This window comes from Anas acuta, chromosome 6 (assembly GCF_963932015.1).
Source record: "Anas acuta chromosome 6, bAnaAcu1.1, whole genome shotgun sequence".
In the NCBI taxonomy this organism is placed as follows: Eukaryota; Metazoa; Chordata; class Aves; order Anseriformes; family Anatidae; genus Anas; species Anas acuta.
The window spans coordinates 6677357-6696328 of NC_088984.1; the positions used below are offsets into that span (position 1 = coordinate 6677357).

At 43.8% G+C, this 18972-nt stretch overlaps 2 protein-coding genes across 2 annotated transcripts in view; both read left to right on the top strand.

Annotated features, from left to right (window-relative positions):
• The window catches only part of SMARCAL1 (SNF2 related chromatin remodeling annealing helicase 1), a 33109-nt gene extending 21340 nt beyond the window's left edge, over positions 1 to 11769 (top strand). Inside the window, exons 10-17 of the mRNA XM_068687168.1 lie at positions 50 to 190; positions 4328 to 4546; positions 5383 to 5453; positions 7681 to 7783; positions 8514 to 8696; positions 8913 to 9013; positions 10371 to 10467; positions 10692 to 11769. Coding sequence (XP_068543269.1) covers positions 50 to 190; positions 4328 to 4546; positions 5383 to 5453; positions 7681 to 7783; positions 8514 to 8696; positions 8913 to 9013; positions 10371 to 10467; positions 10692 to 10904 — 1128 coding nt within the window. The 3' untranslated portion in view covers positions 10905 to 11769. The remainder of the gene's footprint in view (positions 1 to 49; positions 191 to 4327; positions 4547 to 5382; positions 5454 to 7680; positions 7784 to 8513; positions 8697 to 8912; positions 9014 to 10370; positions 10468 to 10691) is intronic.
• A 3555-nt stretch (positions 11770 to 15324) lies between these two features.
• On the top strand, positions 15325 to 18482 carry RPL37A (ribosomal protein L37a). The gene is made up of 4 exons (XM_068687169.1): positions 15325 to 15477; positions 15702 to 15830; positions 16988 to 17070; positions 18177 to 18482. Exons 1-4 carry the CDS (start codon positions 15475 to 15477, stop codon positions 18238 to 18240), a joined length of 279 nt encoding a protein of 92 aa, XP_068543270.1. The 5' UTR covers positions 15325 to 15474; the 3' UTR covers positions 18241 to 18482.
• Positions 18483 to 18972: the final 490 nt, after the last annotated feature.

Consider the following 18972-nt stretch of genomic DNA (forward strand, 5'->3'; position numbering starts at 1 on the left):
CCTCTCTCGTGAGCTGTCTGATAAGGGATGTTCCACTTTGCTTTTCCAGGCGGCCAGGAGAGTGATCTTGCTTTCAGGAACCCCTGCCATGTCCCGGCCTATGGAGCTCTACACGCAGATCGCGGCTGTCCAGCCAGACTTCTTCCCTCAGTTCCACACCTTCGGGCTCCGCTACTGCGATGCGAAGCAGGTACTTCAGTGGGATGCTGGGGAAGTGACAGCGAGACTCTTCAGACAGCATTTTGGTTTATTGTCTTATTTTCTTAAACTGCAGTAGTGTTTTTTTTCTCTCCCTCCTTTCCCTCTATGATATTATGTGCTCTTTTTGAGAAGGTCTCACTCCAAAGTAATATTTTGAAAGCTCTCAACCTTAGAAACGGTAGGTGCTGCAAATAAATCGTGGACCTGAGATATGGAGGCAGTAAAGCTTCTTGTCAAAAGCTGCCCTGGAAGGGCACAGAAATAAAAAGCTAAAAACAGAATTGGCCTTAGTGTGGGGAAAGGAGCCTGTTCTGACAAGAATTTGCTGACATCTTTAAATGGGCAGAGTGGCTGTGGGCCTTTTAAGCAGCTCTAGGATTGGGCTAATTGATTGAAAAACAGTCTCTGGTCTGGCTTAGTGACTGTTCTAACAATGTGAGGCTTCTGTTGCTTAGGATTTTGGATTTCATGCCTCCAGCTAGGTAAAAAAATAAAGACAATCTGTATTCCACCTCTTCCAATTCAGGAAATGGATGTGTTGCGCAACAAAACTTGGAAATAAATTAATTTATCTTATCTGGAAATGTTTTTCTCTTCTAGGAGTACTTCTAAGAATACTTCTCTTATCCCTGGAAGTGTTCAAGGCCAGGAGATGAGGCTTTGAGCAACCTGGTGTAGTGGGAGGTGTCCCTGCCCATGGCAGGGGAGTCCTTCCAACCCAAACCAAGTTCATATAGATTATATATATATACAGAGGGAGAGAGAATGAGAACATAACAGCATTCATGTTAGCAAAGCTCTGCTTTCATGGCAGAGGATTGGAACTTCTAATTTCTACATCCATAGTAAGAGTTGGATGGGAGGCAGAAGGCTGCAATTTCTACTGAGTTTCATTATCTTTGCTGAGAGATCCCTGTCTGAGCAGTGTCTAGTGTGCTTTTTAGAGGGAAATGAAAAGATGCAGTTTAATCTTGTTGGCTTTCTGCAGTAAAAGGGAGGGTGAATTGTGAGTGTAAATAGGTTTGGAGTTTCATAAACCCTTTGAGGGTAAAGTTCTGCATGACTTGCTGTTGCTTCAATTACAAGGCATATGGACCTCAGGTAAGATGTGGAATTGGATAAAAGAAATAAAATTGTTCTGCACGATCCAGGTTGTACCAATGTATTCTGTATAAATGAGTTTTCAGCCTACAATGGAACTCAGCATGGAGGTCACAGTCTGTATCAGCTCCCCTTCAGAGCCTCTGCAGGGTTTCTAGTACAATTTTGTTTTTGTTTGACCCGCCTCTACTAGACAGTTGAACGTTACTGGTCTTCTCAGTGCTCACCTGGGACTTCTGCTACAGTTAATGGCAGTAAATGATACCGTGAACCTAGAAAGAATTTGCTTATTTAGACCAGAAATGGGACTGCTGGAAACGAAGAGATGTGGATAGTATTCGAAACTAAAAGTAGGACTGCTGCGTATTAGGTTGCTGAAAATCCATTCAGCTCTGAGTAAACTAAAAGGTGTTTTGATGATTGTAGTGTTTCCCTCATGGTTGCAGTGTGTCCCTCATGTTTGTTTTTGCAGCTCTAACCTGAGATTGTTTTAAGAGTTACAAGCTCTCTGAAGAACTGTTTTGGTACTTTTGCTGATTGTTACTCAGATAGGTTCTTCCTTCTGCCCTGAAAGCAGCTGCATTCTAAGCGGGGTGGGGTGGCACAAAACCAGGGAGGTTTTGCAAAGCTTTTGGAGATCTGTCAGGATGAAAGGTACTCTGTAAAAAATATTTTGGTATTAATTGTAAATCTGGTTGCATTAGAAGATTAATGAAAAATTGACAAACCTGAACCATTCAATGTAAAACCCAAACCTGACAACTTTCTGTTTGAAGAGAATAGATTTCGTGACAGAAAATTGCAGATACCTGGCAGATGTGATTAGGAAGGATATAAAATAAAAGTTTATCACTTTGCAATTCAACCTCCCAGCATCTATACTCTTAAAAATGCAGCAAGTGAAATGTCACCTGCTTATTTACAAAATAGCTCAAGTCTGTTTCCCAAAATACATGCTGTGAATTCATTTTTCAAACTGGGTGATGTTGGCAAATATTAAATAATTTCTATCTGAGCACATGCTCTGAATTTGTAAGAGTTTGGCAGCGTCTGCTAACACTGTAATAAGTTTACTGACTCATGTAAGATGCTGTAACACTTTGGTAAGAAAATCACAGTTGGATGCATTTGTTCTGGAATGTTATGGATCAAAGCCAGATGTGTATTTTGGCAAAATAATTGTCCTTTTTTCTCTCTTTTTTTTCATCACAGTGCATACTAAAATATATTTTAACAATTCCAAGAAATAATTCTCATTACCTAGGTGCAGCACAGAACCAGAATGTTTCCTTGTTTGCAAATTGTTCCAGCAGCACGGTCACCTTATAGGAACATACTGCTGGGATTCTGCCTGGCTGTACTTCAGGATGACAACAGAGAGTGTATTGGCTCCGTTTCTGCCCTGTTCTTTCAGTCAGAGTGATGTTACTCTTCGGAAATGAATTGTGCTACGTGGCTGCAAAATACACGCATCGCTTGTTTGGTAGGGAAATGGAAAGGGGAGTAACGTGGGTTGCATGAGTAGAATGAGCCTGCGGGAGGTGTCCAGGTCCCAGAGCAGGTTTTGCTCAGCAGCCTCAGCGTTGGTTCCTGCTCCTTCGCTGGCAAAGCGCTGAGCAGTGTGACCAGGGAGCTTATTGCACTGGGTGCAGCACCAGGTCCTTGGGTCAGCACATCTGCTCTGCTGAGTCTGAAGCCTGAAGGCAGGAAAGGGGGCAAAGAGACTGGGGCTCAGCCCTGTCAGCTTTCACGCAGCACCTGCCTACAGCTAATAAACCCAGCTAGACTCAAGCCAGCTTTTCGTGGACCTGAGGGACCTGCATTGCACTCCTGGCTTCAGGGAAGCAGAGCAGTAATACCCACGTTGGCTTCTTGAGGGCTTGGCTTAGATCCAGGTGGGTTTATTACCTCTAGCTCTACACCGCCGTGCTGTTCTCAGAGCCAAATTCTCTACTCTATGGGACCCAGTCTGGCTTTGTATCAGGGTTTTGAATTATTTCTAGCTTTAATGAACCAACTACAGATAATCAGAAGGCACCATCATTATGTAGGAATAGATTAAGTCAAATGAGTTTTAATGATGACCATAGGTGCCAGAAACCGTAGTTAGCTGATGGTTCGCAGCACTACAATATGGCCATAGAATGGCAGATTGTCCTGTTAAGTCTCTACGTGAAGTAGGACTATTCGCTTCCAGATATCATAGTGGTCTTAATTGCCTGTGACCGGTTTGATTCCTCCTCGTTCTGTCTCAAAGCATGTTCTCACTCCTGTTCCACCAAAGCACTATCCGTTCATACAGTCAGTGCAGTGCTTAACCGTGTGTCTGGGATGATTTTTTATTTTGGTCTCCTCCATTCTACAGAAGGATAGAGGTTGCAGTGAACACTTGAGAGCTTTTTCCTATTTTATTCCATTTCCATGTCGTAGCAGCTTTCTCTTGGGAAAGGTGAATAAAGGAGTTACAGATTTTTTTATTTTTTTTTTCCTCCATTAAATTTATTTTAGCAATTCAGGTGGTACAGTTAACAGCAGAGCAGCAGATCAAAGGGGTTCGTGCTGAGGCTCCCCACATTTCTGTTACAGGCCATCGAGGAGTTTATAGGTACGAATGTGTAGGGGCTGCTTGCTTGGGATTGTTTGAAGATCAGAACTTGTACTTCTTGGTGACGCTGCTAGCAAGACTTGGAATCAGAGCTGTGACGAAAATTTTCCCCCCACTTGGCTTTCAATATTATAGTAGCTGTATTTCATATACTTACTTGTGAAACTTCAGCAAAAATATTGTTCTTTATCCTTTAAGTCATTTTAAAAACGTTATTGGTCCCTTGTCCAAAACCAAGTAGCCTTCTCTTGTTGGGTGGGTTTGTACCCTTCTGTTTTACCACCAATTTTACCAAATCTCTCTTCCTACTGATCACCGAGTTCTCTCTTTATCTGTTTTCTCTGGAAGTTTATTCTACCTGCAGACCATGAGGGTTAGTCTCTTGAGTTTGACGCTCATAACTGCTTTGGTCTTTCCCAGATGCCGTGGGGTTGGGACTACTCTGGATCATCCAATTTAGCTGAACTGAAAATTTTACTGGAAGAATCCATCATGATACGACGTCTTAAATCAGATGTGCTTTCCCAGCTTCCAGCAAAGCAACGCAAAATGGTTGTGGTGTCTCCTGAAGGCATTAATGCAAAGACCAAAGCTGCCTTGGCAGTTGAAGCAAAGAAGATGGCCAAAGGATATGGAAATGTAAGTCAGAAACTATTTTCATGATGCAGCATTGGTATTTCAGGTGCCTTTATTTTTCAGATTAGGAGATTATTATTTTTTTGTTGTTGTTGTTAAATCAAATTAAAAACATCAGTGGAAAAGCAGTGTCCTCTGTTCCAAAGAAAGTCAGAGCCACACCCCATGTCATGGCACAGTGGAGGACTGTTCAAGGCACAATTTTAAACAACACGAAACAGATCTGCTTTTTTTCCCCTTTTAAGTGATCTGCTTTATGCCTTTGTGTCAAATACCATTTATTCTCTCTTTCTTTTTGTTAGTCCCCTCTAATTGTCTTCTGTACCTCTTTTGACTCTATTTACTCTTCCGTCTTGCCTTATAATTCCATTCAGCGTACAAACGCAGCCTTGCTGAAGCTGAGTTGCAGAGTACAGCAGTAGCCAAAAATGTGAAGACTGGATTTTTGCAATTTTTTCTTCTATGGATGGCAAAAGCATTTTCTAGATGCTTAGATTCTTAATACAGTTCTATAATAACCTGGGAGTTTTTCCTTGCCATTTTAGTTGGGAAATGCTTTATCAACTATAAAACTGCGTTTGTCTTATGCTTGTCATTCCACTTGTAGGAGTTGAGTGGGAGATAGGAATGGAGGTGTCAGAAGTAGGCGTGTGAGTATCTGCCATGCCCAGTGGTGTGTAGACTTCCCCCTCCAATCCCCTTTTGTTTTACGGTTTTAGGCTGATATATTTTTTTGCTAGCAAAGTGTATATGGGCAGCAACAGACAATGCAAATCTGTAAGCAAGAAGGTAGAAAAACCATTTCTTGGACTCAAATTTATTTTTCTTTCCCTCTGCAGAAACAACAGGAGAAAGAAGCTCTTCTCCTCTTCTACAACAGAACAGCAGAAGCTAAAATCCACTCAGTCGTGTAAGCTGCATGTCACTGCTTCATTCTTGCCTAGTAAAATGTGTTTTTTCCGCTGAAAACAGGAAAATGGTGCCTTAGAGATAACAGTGCAGGGACATGAAGCATAGCCTCAAGCCAGCTTAAAAAAAAAAATTGATTTTAATTACAATGCACTAAACATTTTCTTCTCTTAGAATTCCTAGGCTGAACAAGTCTTCTGATTTCATTCCAGATACGGTTCTAAACTCTGTCATTTGAACTGTCTGAAATTACTTGGTGTTTGGGACTTGGATCAAGCTCCCCGCTCCAGACCCTATTTCAGTTTAAGGAGGGGTGGAGTAATGAAACTAAAAGTATCAACAGAATTTGAGAAAACAAATACTGCAGTAGTACTGCAGCAAGAGCCCTGAGCCAAAAAGCTTATGAGGTGGTCTGAGCTTTAGTTATACTGTTCTCTGAGGGTGTCACAGCCCCTACTGTTGGCACTTCCACAGAGCTCACATGGGACCTCAGTAGCAAAAGTTTTCTCTCACAGATGTGCTTTTAACTGTCTTCTGTAGGAATAATTTCCTTCTATGACTTTCCATGCCCTTTCATCCTTAGCCTTTCTGCTGGGACTGCAAAGGAGTTGCTTTAGGCCATTTAACATGATTTTTTAATAAGCATGCTAAGAACATGAAAACAGTTTACTTTTCCACAGCCCTCTGAATGCGAGGACCAACTAATGTGCACTGATTTCACAATCTCAGACCTTGCTGCAAAATCTGTCTGTTTGGCACAGAACTGCACTTCAGAGTCCCAGCTCTCGTTTCTGTAGAGGACTTTCTTCCTTTTGTGTTAGTGAACAGTTAGTAGAGTTTCGTCCTTTTATATTCAGTTGCAAGTGTGAACTGAATACAAAACCATGAAGTGTTGTTTACTTGACTCTACAGGCACTGAGAAGTAGGAGCTAGTCCACTTTTTTCTAGGGTTTAGCAGCATTTAAAGTATCAGATATTACAAGGTGCTAATGTACAGTTCCATCTAGCTAATGGTGCTGTCATATGAACATTAGCACCTCCCATTCCTTACCCTTGATGACAGTTTCCATTGCCACTCTGCGGAGTCACTGAAATGACTAACCACTTTGTAACTGGGTATATGGGGGTGAGCTATAAAATAATTGTGATTTGTTGGCATCTGGTTGCTACACTGAATGTTCACTTTGATATTTTACTTTAAAACCCAGTAATCCTGCTCTGAGATTTCTTTCTTAGCTGATATTCTATAATTGGGATCTGAACATGACAGAATCCAGGGAGCTGGCTGCAAAGCATTGATCCATCTTCGTATGGTGCTGGAAATCCTGCTTGGTGTCGTCTGCCAGTTGCTGCTGGCCTAAGCTGTGTTGTATTTAGCAAAGAAGTTGGTATTCCTGGTCGTGCAACAACTTTGCCATTCCAAAGAAAAGAAGGCATTTTTATAATCTACTCTGAAGGCTGTTGCTATATTTACTTACAAATTTTAGGGTTTTAGATGTTTTTCGAGCTCTAGTTTCTAGTTGACCTAGTTGTATCACAAGTTACTAGATAGACATGTGTTCGGTACTCAGCTGGTATGCATGTGATTACTCCATGGCAAATGCCAGACGTTTTGATTTAATTAACACTGTTTAACTGGATTTGAACTGAAATCTAGTTGCCTTTCATTTGTCATTAGCCTTTATGCATATGGATGCTTCCTGGAAATAGCTGATGTATATAGGTTGTTAAGCTGTAGTAAATATTAATATGAACCCTTACAAGAAAAATGTTTCTCCCATATCCTGATGCACGCATTTAGACACCTATTGTTCTAAAATAAAAACAGTCCGAAATAAACACTGTGTACAGATTAGTCTAACGTATTGTGATTGTGCAAAAGTCAGAAATACAGAAGGCTGGATGGATTAGTCAAAACGTACAGGCGATTCCTGTTCCTTGTTTTGGGGTGTCATGATTAAGGTAGGATGCAATAAATTGATTCTCAGTGATATACAAGTACAAATGTAGGCAGCTGTCCAGCTGGGATGAAAAAAAATGAGTGAATTTTCATGTTATATCTCTCTCAATCTGTAGGAGGCTTGACTTGCTACTTGCATTTTACTGCAACGCTTTATGCTAACCTATTTCCTAGTTTATATAGGATGAAAAGTTTCTTTAAAATCTGGTTTGGGCAAAGTCTGTATTCTCTCAGCACATAATTCATGTTTGTTTCCTCTTTCATATAGAGAATACATCTTGGAGTTACTAGAAAGTGGAAAAGATAAATTCCTGGTGTTTGCTCATCACAAGATAATGCTGGATGCAATAGTTGAAGAGCTGGAGAAGAAAGTAAGTAACAACTGAGTTTTCTCAACTTTATCACTATTCCAGCTTCACAGCTGCTTAAGAGCTCCCCAGAGTTATGGCTGGTCAGCTGGTTTATTAAAGTTAGGGGCAGAGATGATTTCTACTTGCTGTGCTTCTGAATGTGCCCTTCACCAAGGGAGCTGAGCTGTCGGGGGAGTGCAGCATGAGATGCACTTCGTATTAGCTGAATGGCTTTTGTCGTATTCAGTGTTCTTCACTGATCTTCATCATCTGCCCTGGAGCTTGTGAATTACAGCCCTGCATCATCCAAGTTTATCATCCCTCTCCTGAGGAGCAACTGAGATATGTAAGATCCCATCTCCTTCCATTGTAAACAGAGGAAGACTTGAGGCTGGAAAGGCTGTAACATCAGCGTGCAGATAATATTCTGCTTTTTGCTAAGCTGCTTCCCTTTCCACTGTACCTGAGTTGCCAGCTGGTTGCTGTCCTTCCTGTTGCTCAGGATCAGTGTGGGAGCAATGGACAGGAGCGAGGCAGATGTTGTTGACAGAGGGGAAGAACATTACACGCTGAGCTACAGTGCCTTGAAATGGTGAAAGGTTTTAAAAAGACAGCAGTTGCATTTTTAACTTCCTTGGTTCTGGCATGGCGAAGGGAAACGGAATCCACTAAAATATGGAGGGAGAAGACAGGAAAGGGGACACAAGGCTGCTAAGTACTATCTTCTTTCTCTTTCTCTGCCTTTTCTCAGCGTGTTGAATATATCCGCATTGATGGCTCCACCTCTTCAGCTGAGCGGCAGTCTCTGTGCCAGAAGTTCCAGTTGTCAGAGAAGCAGGCGGTGGCTGTTCTGTCCATCACTGCCGCAAACATGGGCCTGACGTTGTCTGCTGCGGACCTGGTGGTGTTTGCAGAGCTCTTCTGGAATCCAGGGGTACGTATCCTGGAAGTGTCAGGGGCTGGATGCTGCCTGGAGAGCAGAAATGCTGGCTCTTGGGAGGAGATGTGATGGGCAAAGAGAGCATAGATTTTTCCTAGCTTGTTTATCTATTTCCCTTAATCTCAGCCACGTATGTTCTCTAGCATTTTTGTTATTTCTTCGACATTGCAGTTCTCAATTAATTCTCTTTGTCACCTTTTTTATGTAAAGGTTTTGATCCAAGCAGAAGATCGGGCACATCGAATTGGACAGACCAGCTCTGTTAACGTCCACTACGTGGTGGCTAAAGGCACAGCAGATGACTTCTTATGGTAGGAAGTGGAGGGAGACATTTTGGTTCTCCTCCTGGCTGTTTTCAGTCTGTCCCACGTGATGTAAGTTGCTTAATGTTAGTGCTGATCTCCACAGCCTGCAAGGGGAGGAGCAGCAATTGCCAACCAATTGTAAGTGGGTGACATGGCCTGGCCACATTGGATATAATTAAGTGGGTGATAAGCAAGGAGGAATAAAAGTAGTCACTGAGCAATCTGTCCATTTGAGTGCTTGGACAGGGAGCTGTGGAGGAGAACTGCACTGTTGCTTTCCACTTGGCTCTTCAGCGAGCCCTTTGATGGATTAAAGAAGTGCTCTTGACCCAATTCTGGGGAAATGGGGTCTGTGCCTTGTGGGCTGCAGTAAGAGCTATCAATGTGCAGCGGTCCTTGTGGCTGGGAATCTGACATCCTGGGGGAATGGAGGATCTGGGGAATCCTTAATGCTGTGAGGGAACTGACCTGCAAATGATGAAAAGTAATAATCTACCAGCTGGTTCATTTAAAGTCCAAAATTACTTCTTTATTACCTCATTTAAAGGAGCGAATGGAGTAAGTGAACTTGTGCAGTTCCCAGAATATCATGATGGCAAATAATTATAACCCTACAATGAAGGGATCTGGAAACTAATGTGTCGCCCACGTTTCACGGAAATTTAATGACAGTAATTCTGCCTTTATTTGTGAAATGCTGTCCACGCAGTCGTTAATGCTTAACTGGATGGAAGTATGGCTCTTCAAATAAGGACAGAAGCATCTGTTTTAAAAGCAAGAAAAAGAACAAAAAGACAAGGCTATTTGGTAAATGTGGTGTCGTGCTGTGGCCTTTGCCCCTTTCAAAGCCTCCAGTGTGGAGGTGCAGTTGGGACCTCACTAGACCTCATGGGCCAGTGATGGATTATTCCTCCTGCAGTACGTTGGGAGGTACCCCAGAAATGCTGATGCATCTGTTGCTGAGGATTATCACTGCTTGCCTTGGAGAACAGGCTATTTTGGCTCCCTTTAACTGCATCTCCTTGTTCTGACTTCATACCATTAGTCTTGCCACAGTCGACTACTTTATCTCTTGGATATGCAACCCTTCCAAATATTTGTAGCCTGAAATCACATCCTCTTCTTGTTTCTCATTTAAATTGGATTGATGCTTCCTTAGATTTGATATCCCAAAACAGCATACAGTCATCATAAACAAGAATAGGGCAGGTTAAGGAGCTAATGAGCTTTGGTAGAAAAGTCATCTTTATACCGTTATAGTTTTTTCATCTACACGTAGTAAATGACAGTGTCTTTCCCAATGGATCATTGAATCTGGCATGTTATTTTCTTCCTTTCAATAACATCTGTTTATCTCTCCTAGGCCAATGATTCAAGAGAAAATAAAAGTGCTGGGGGAAGCTGGTCTTTCGGAAACCAACTTTTCCAGTACAGCTGAATCCACCGATTACTGTCCTAAGGTAACTGACCTGAGGGAATGGCAGAGGTCCCTGGGAGAGGCTGAATGCATTTGGGATTGTGGATTTCTAGATTGGCATGTGATTGGCAGTCTGACCTCACACCTGTTCTGCCTTTAATGTCAGAGGGTCGTGGGTCAAGGGCCATGGGAATACCCTTTGATTGTTGCTTACTTTCACTGTGTGTGACAATGCATGTACAGACTCTGCCTGTTCTAATTTCTCAGCCAGATCCAAAGCAGAAGACCATCTTTGAACTTTTCCAGAGGACCTTCTCCGATTGCAGAGATGACGATGATGAACTTTTGCTTTTGGAGGCAGCTGATGCTTGCTGTGAGTTTGACTCTGGCAGTGACTTTCAAGACACAAAAGAAGAGAGGTGTTCAGTGAGTTCCCCCAAAAAGCGGCGTATTGAGGAGTCTTCTGAAAGTGTAACATAAAAAAAAAAAAGGTGGCTAGCAATTTTTAATATAAAAAAAAAAAAGGAATCAAGCATTATTTTTGAATTTTCAGAAATAAAAGACTGTTTTCTGTATCTCTAGCGTGTTTCATCTCAAAGGATGAGGAGACAATCTGACAGCATGATGGATGAGTAGTGCACACCTGGCAGCCTGCAGGTCTTGCAGTCCTGCCTCTGCTGATGACTGAGTGGCCATGGGCAAGCAGCATGCTGCTTTGTTTTAGTAAGTCATCTTCCATAGCTGTTTTATTTAGAAAGCAGGTAACTGTTGTCTGTCCACATTGCAGGGCTGTTCTGAGGACTCATGTCTGAGCAACTGCGGAGCCTTCCATCTCAGAGAAGCTCAGACTGGATCTTTAGGAGTCACTTCACAGGCCCTCACGAACTGTCTCTGCTATTCACTTGAGTAGCGAGGAGAAAAACTGGAATCTAGAGAGATCTTAACATTTTTGGAGGTGGGGGGAGAGGAAGGAGAGACCCAGGTTTTGTGTCTCTGCAGGGCAGTCGGTAGCTTGAAACCAAGCAGTGTAACTGCCTGCTAGCAAGTGCGTCTTGCCTGATAGGCACAAGTCTGCATGAGCACTCTGATCTCTGGCCTCATCCTCTACAGTTTAGGACCAACTCCATGGCACGTGCTCACTTCAGTGGAGGGTGAAGCCTGCACCCGCTGTCAGGGATTAAGACTGGTTGCTCAGGGGAACGTGTGTGTGTGTGTGTTTTCTTTAAGACTCGAGACTCATTTCCACAGATGAGTGAGCAGAGGAGGATGTGCAGACTTCTGTTCTGTTTTTGTAGGAAGCTGATTCCGGGTTGAATTGTTTAAATAAAAAGTTGTTTTTAACTCATGTTTCCCAAGTTTCCGGTGCTTTTTCTGTCTTAGAATTTCATCTCCCATTTGGTTCTTAACTTTGAAAAGTACATGATGTAGTGGGAATTAGTGTGGTGTTTGTTTTGTTTTGTTTCGTTTTTTTTTTTTTTTTAATTTACAGTGGCCAAAAGGTTTGGTTTGTCTGGTGATGCTCTGTTTTGTGCTTTCTAAAACATGAAGGGAAGCTCACACAATACTTCATTTAGAGGTGAATCAACAGCTAACGCCTGAGATATTCAGGGTGGTTAGGACCTGTTATTCACTCCTCTTACAGCTCTGTGCAGGTTACAGAGCCTGCCAAAAGCAGCACTGTTGCTTGACGCGGTGATACTTCTGGTTTGTGATGGCTCAACCAAAATTCTGGAGTCCGTTTTTAATGCGGGCTTGATACAAAGGCAAATTTCTGTTTATCATGACTTGTCTTTTCAGGCAGTGCTGCGTGGTTGTCTTTTCATGTGTGAATATTGTTGCCAGTGCAGCGTAACGTAGTCAAGAATTCATGTCTTTCCCAATTCTGATCTTAATACTGGAAGATACTTGGAAACGTGCTGGTGTTGTACAAATGTGACCAGGGAGTACAGGAGAAGATAAAAATTCAGAGGGACCAGTTAGATGTGTTTTACAGCCTTAATCTGTGGATAAGGGTGAGGAAACAGCAACCTAAAGGCTTATGTTTGGCTTCTGGAGGCCAGGAGCTAACGTTTTGTGCAGGCAGCATGCTTGACTGTGTACAGATAGATAGCGGACAGTGGCCAAAAGCCCTCTCTTCCATGGTTGAGGACAAAAAAAGGTTGTGCTACAAGATCAAGCTGATAGTAAGTGTGATATATTTTTTTTTCCTGCTTCAAAGGGTTCGATTACCCCGTTTTCAGCAAGTGTCGTCATGGAAATGCCCTACAGGCTGTGTTTGCAATTGTGCTGGCTTTTCATTCATGACTGCAAAAGGTGCTTTGATGTGCGTACAAGCGCAGAGGCATCGGACCAGGACCAGAGATCGTGTGACTGGCCAGCTGTGGGAAGTGTTTTGTCTCTGGATTTTAAGAGTGAGAGCTAAACATCATTTCTCCTGTGCCAACAGTTGGCCAGGAGATGAATACACACTTCTAAACACTTTTAAATGGCTTCCTTCTTGAATGTGGAGTATTTAATCTGTTTCTAGGACACATGATCTTTCTACTTGCAGAGAAGGTTGTTCTGAGAAAGGGGTGAGAAATGTTGCCATCTGCCTGCTGAAAAACAAATGGAAGGCATTATTTGTGTACCCATAATGTCATCTCCTATAGGAGTAATTCTCTTCCTCCTCGTAAAGCTATAGCTACTTCAAAACAGTATTTTTTCTGAAATCTGCTGAGAGTACCCTTGGAGAATTCTGCTTCTCATAAACTCAATTTATCTTACCCATATATTGATAAGTTCCAGCCCTGCTAGAAGAATGCTAGGTGCACTCTTTCTTTGTTAGGACCCATAAAAATCTCAGCTGGATTGCTGTAGAGTTACAAAGGCTTTTCAAGTACACTTGAGATTCACTTTAACTGTACTAGGTGAAAAAAAGGGAGAAGAATCTTGAAGCAAAGTGCTTTTAGTCATTACATCAAGGGGTTGGGAAAAAATTGTGCGTGCCTTAGCCCAATTACACCATTAGCCTGTCATTAATAGGAGGAGAAGGAGGTTGGGATGCTGCCAGGAGGCTTCGACAGGACCTCCAAGGCTTGCTGATGAGAATCTGTACAAGGTAACGTGCAGGTTGGCAGCGAGACCTCCAGGCAGCCTCAGGAGTGTGCAGTCCTTTGGGGACTCTTACATTTGCCCGTCAAAGACACTAGAGCCTTGATTTTTAAATCCTAGTAATGTAACTGGAATGACACATGGCAAGGGCTGTGAAACTGCGGGCTTCCTATGGGCCTACAGCCTTCACTGTTTCAGTAGGGTGTCTTCTGTTGTTCTTACCACTTGTTTTGTTTTTTGTGTGTTCTTGGGAGCTTTTTAACAAGAAGACCGTCTCCTACCCGACCTAATGTAGCAGAATGTCTTTGTGCTGTCAGCGCAAATGGAAGTGACAAACGTGCTGACCGCTCTTTTAAACAAGGAAGAGGCACTACCAGAGCAACCCCAATTACCAGGTAACTGCGTGTGTGTTTGGATACACCGAAAGCCCTTCCAGATTCGGACTCAGAACTGCAGCCTTCCTGCTACTGTAGTGGAGCTGAGCTTGGAGCTTGGAGTGTTTTACTGAGGTGACATTTTCAGGAAGGACGCCCAACTAGAAACAAGAGGTATTTGAGCAATAAAAAGGAGCAGTTTGAACGACGGCAGCAGTATGTGAAGCTGTACAGCCTGGGACATGCCGAAGAGGACGAGAAGGTAGGCTGAGAAAAGGCAAAACTCTGGGAGCTCTGCTGGCCTGTCTGCGCCCACCCATGTCCCAGTCACTTGGAAATACACATTTATTTTGGCAATGCTGGAAGAGGCTGTAGCGTGAGATGGTTGCATTTTGCTGTTGGCAGAGCTGTCTGGAATAACTGTAGGTGAAGGATATGACCGTGGACTGTATTGCCACAGCCACCCTAAACTCTGTAAATACAGACTGGAGAGCAGCGGTAGGTCCTCAGTCCTGGATGTGCCGTCATTTTATTTTTATTTTCTAACCAAATAGTCACAAAGCAGCGAAAGGAACCTTTTATTATATATATATTTTTAATACGTTGGTGCTGATGATGTATCCCGTGAGTCATGATTAGGTTCTGAAAAGGGCAAATATATTCCTAGGCTGCGTCGAACGAGACTTTGACTCAGCAGAGAGAGAAATCCTATAAATTCAGCCCTACGGAGAAATGCACCTGCAAAAAAGTGCCTGGCAATGGTTTCGGCAGGTGGGCTCCCAGCCGCCTGGGCTCCCTCCTTGAGGCTGCGATGAATTTGCAGCCGGCTTTGAGCATTAAAAAGCGCTTGGGCTAACGAGATTATATTTCCTAATGGGGGTTAATGGGTGGTTAATCCTGTTAGCAGCACCGCAGAGCAGCAGCGGGCTGAGAAATCCCTCCCTCCGCTGCTCTGCTCTTTTGATGTTGGTGTTTCGGGGAGCTGGGGGGGGGCACTGCTGGGATTTTGGGAACCCCCTCCACCTTTTTTGGGGGGTTTTGGGGCCATTTATTTGGGTATGGGGTGGCACGGGAGGGAATCACAGGTGTATGGGCATTGCGAGCTGGGCGTTTTGAAACCTCTGCTTTTAGGGCTGCTGTTAGAAATTTAGGGCTGGTTAGAATTTGTTCTTATTTATTCATTTTTATTCTTTTTTTCCTTTTTACACCTGTAGCCTTTATCCCGTTTCTATTTAACAGCCACCAGAAATGAGGTGAGGACAACGAGGGCTGCTTCTCTGCTGCCTCCCTGCCCTCTGTGGGGTCAAGGTGTCCCCCACAGCCTTCCCACCGCCCTATTTTAACCCAAATTTGGGCTCCTCGGGGGCTTTTCGGGGGCCCCCTCAGCGGGGGCCGCGCCGCCCCTCAGCCCCGTCAGGCGGGGCTACCATAGAGTTCGGTCCTCCAAACCATAGAGTTCAGTCCTCCAAGCGGCGCAGACAAGCCCGGCCTCTCTACCCTCGCTGACTTCCGGCGGCGCCGCTTCACCTCCCCGCGCATGCGCCCTGCGCCTTCCTCTCTCCGCGGCGGCTCCGGGCGGCAAGATGGTGAGCGGGGAGGGGGCCGCCGCCATCCGCCGCCATCCGCCGCGCTGGGGCCGCGGGGAGCGGCCAGGGGATGGCGGGGGGATCGATGAGGGCGGGGGGAACGATGATGGCGGGGGGGCGGCCTCCGGCGGGGCGGCGCTGGGGGAGCAGCGAGCGGAGGCCTTGGGGGGGGGCTGGGTGAAGCCGCGCCTGATGGCGGTGTGGTGGTGTTCACCTCCCTGCAGGCCAAGCGCACCAAGAAGGTGGGGATCGTGGGTAAGTACGGCACCCGCTACGGCGCGTCCCTGAGGAAGATGGTGAAGAAGATCGAGATCAGCCAGCACGCCAAGTATACCTGCTCCTTCTGCGGCAAGGTGAGGCGCACGGGTTCCTACGGCTAGACTCAAAAATCGGCCTGTTGGTGGTGGGAGTGGATTGCGTCTGGATTTTTTTCTGCTCGACTGGTTTAAGGAAAATAAATAGTTTTTTTGTGAGCGTTAGGTCACCTTATAAAATAAAAGGAATTAATAGACATTTCAGGTGAATGCACAGTTGGTAGTTAAGTGGAAACAAATCTTTATTTCGTTGCCAGACTGTGTATTGTAGGTATCTAATGAAAAGACCTGGCAGAATTTACACAGTGTATCTGTAATCCTGATAATTAAGGCATGATTGGGGCTTCTTTTCATTTTCATTTTCCTTTCCTTTTCCTTTTTCTTCCTCCTTCACTAACTTTACAGCGTACCTGGGGAGGAAGGGACCTCACTCTTCCCACTTACAACTCTGACTGCACTTGGTTGCTTGCATCTGTATGCATTTTATAGCTCTGGATGGGGAATGATAACTGATAAGGAGGAGTCTTACTTGCTCATGTGTGAGCACAGTTCACTTGAATTTGGCTTTGACAGCTTGAGAGGCCCAGCAGCTTGTTCTTTGCCCAGACTATTGATACCTGTAAAGCAGGTATCTGTAGGTGACTAGAAAACTGTAAGAATGTCTTTCTTTATACTTAATGGCTTTCACATGTGAAGTGAGAACATTGGTATCTCCATCTGAATAGCTTAGACCAAGATAGGTCTAAGCAAACCTGGAGATTTCCCCAGGTGAAGAGAGTGAAGTGCCCATTCCTTAGGTGCAAAGAGCATTTGGTTCAGAGTAATCCTGGGATGTTCATAAAGGGCAAATAATAGCAGTGCAGTGTTGGTCATAATACCAGGAGAATATCAGTTGTTATTGACAGTATAACTCTTTAATATTTTTTTCTCCTTTAAAAAACTAAATTTTTGATGGTGCATTCAGAAATAACTCCCTTCTATTCCATATACGAATAAAAAAAAAATATTTCAGATGAACTCTCTGTTTTGAGAAACTGAAATGAAAACCTCTGATCCTTGTGTGTTTTAGCACAGCCTTACAGGCAGCGCCATGGTGTGATGCTGAACTACTCACCTGAAGTTGGGTTTTAGGATAACAGCATGAGTTGTGGGTTTTTCAGCTGTTGGAGAGTGCGTCTTTTTCTCTTCTGTTACAGACCAAAATGAAGAGGAAGGCTGTTGGGATCTGGCACTGCGGATCCTGCATGAAGACAGTTGCTGGTGGTGCCTGGACTTACAAGTAAGGCAATAAAGAAGTTTCTATCAGCATTCATTTTCATGTGACTGAGACATTTTCATAGAACTGAGGGATTTTAATTTTTTTTAATTATAATCTTCTAATCATTAAGTAGATTTGTACTGAATTAGTGATGTGGTTTTTTTCTCAATTTGGTTAATAAAATTTGATCAGACTGTGAAGCACTTGCTGTTCTTTTCAGTATCTGTTGTGCAGCTTTTGCCAATACTGCATTTTAGCCATGAAGTTCCTGCTATTTTTGGTGTATCCTCCCAAAAAATTCATAATCTCTCTGGACTTTATCAAAGCAGTTGATTTTTTTCTTAAATTTAAAAAAAAAAAAAAGCAATCGCTGCATCTTTTCCCAAACTTGAAATAAACAAATCCAAACATCTGCAAATGTGGAAGCAAACATTTGTTTGTAAGCAGTCTCTCTTGTGGCTCTGGGTGGAATAGGCTGCATGGCTGAGACCTGACCGCTCTCCTTCCAATCTATGTAAAAAAAGATATTTTCACAGCTTGTAATACGTTATTGTCTTTGCTCTGGGGTGTATTTTTCCTCCCGTGGTTCTCTTGGCTGTAGAAGTAGTGTAGTTGTGGAAAGACGCTCCTACCTCTTATTTTGAAGTTTAAGCAGCACTTTTTGTGGTTACTGCAGCAGCCTTCCCAGTTCTGAGAAACAGGTGCAATAGTTGAAATCAGGTTTACTCCCAAAGAAAACTTCCTTTTTTTTCCCTAAAACAATTGAATCATTACAGTTTTTATTGTGATGGTGCCCTTGCATGCCTTTCTTTACCCTCCTTGCACCTTCCTGTCCTGGTAGAGGATGCGGTTACCCCACACAACAGTCGCTAGGACTCAGCCCACGCGCTTGCGCACGTAGTTGTTGGATGCCTGGGTAATTTGGATTGAGAGGTAGCTGTGAAGTTGTGTGCGCGTCTGTAGGCATGGGCCTACGCTTCGTTGTCAGGAAAATCGACGTGGAGGTAGCCTCCTGTTGACAATGCAGTCGGGCGAGAACTATTTGAAATGATGAGTGCTTTGTCCAAAAAATAACTGTTGCGGGTTGTTGTGCTGCGGTGTGCAAATGACTCTGCTGCTTCTTTCAGCACCACCTCTGCAGTGACAGTCAAATCTGCGATCAGAAGGCTGAAAGAACTGAAGGACCAGTAGATGCTGCACCCTGCTCTCCTTCTGAAACATGCTTGTTTCCTCCACTGTCAAGATCTGTCCCTTTAACAATAAAAGGTGATATGGAGTGGAATCATGTTCATCTTTCTATGGAAAGTGCTGTCTTGCTGCATTATTATTTATTGGTATAACTACGGAGGCATTTGTATTTCTATCCAGTAGCTGAAAAGTTCTTATTACTGGTTAAGTCATTAAAAACCAATTTTCTATTCCATTTAATTTCATACTCTGGTTCTGTTGCTTTAATGCACTGAGGGGAACGTGAGGAGAACTTAGGCACATCTTGAGGTGCCCTTGATGTCTGTGCCTTGAGGAATAGCACAGAGCAAATGGATGAGTGGAGGAGCGAGCAGATGGAAGGGGAGAGGAGAGAAAGTGGAACATCAGCCTGCCTTCTCCTGTTCGCCTTTGAGGACTTGGGAGAGCCGTGCATGTGCTGCAAGGAGAGAAAAGAGCATCGTGGCTTGAGGGCAGAGACTGAAATGAATAAAGAGCAGCTGTCATCCTCTGCTGCTGGCTGGCGCTGCTAATTTTCAGTGCCAGCTGCAGATGGTGGCTTACCTCAGCCCGTAGTGTTTTCTGCTGTGTGCAGGTCTCGATATCAGCGCGCACAAATGCTGTGATTGGGTTGCTCTCCCTACTTGTAGGGCTCTCATCTCTGTGTGTTCAAGTTCCTGAGTCCATTCTAGATGGCAGCAACGCTTTTTCATGTTG

Bases quoted from the DNA above. Each gene is read 5' to 3' on its own strand.
- RPL37A (XM_068687169.1), top strand. The intron at 15,831-16,987 runs GTGAGGCGCACG...CTTCTGTTACAG, and splicing joins CCTGCTCCTTCTGCGGCAAG to ACCAAAATGAAGAGGAAGGC. The intron at 17,071-18,176 runs GTAAGGCAATAA...TGCTTCTTTCAG, and splicing joins GGTGGTGCCTGGACTTACAA to CACCACCTCTGCAGTGACAG.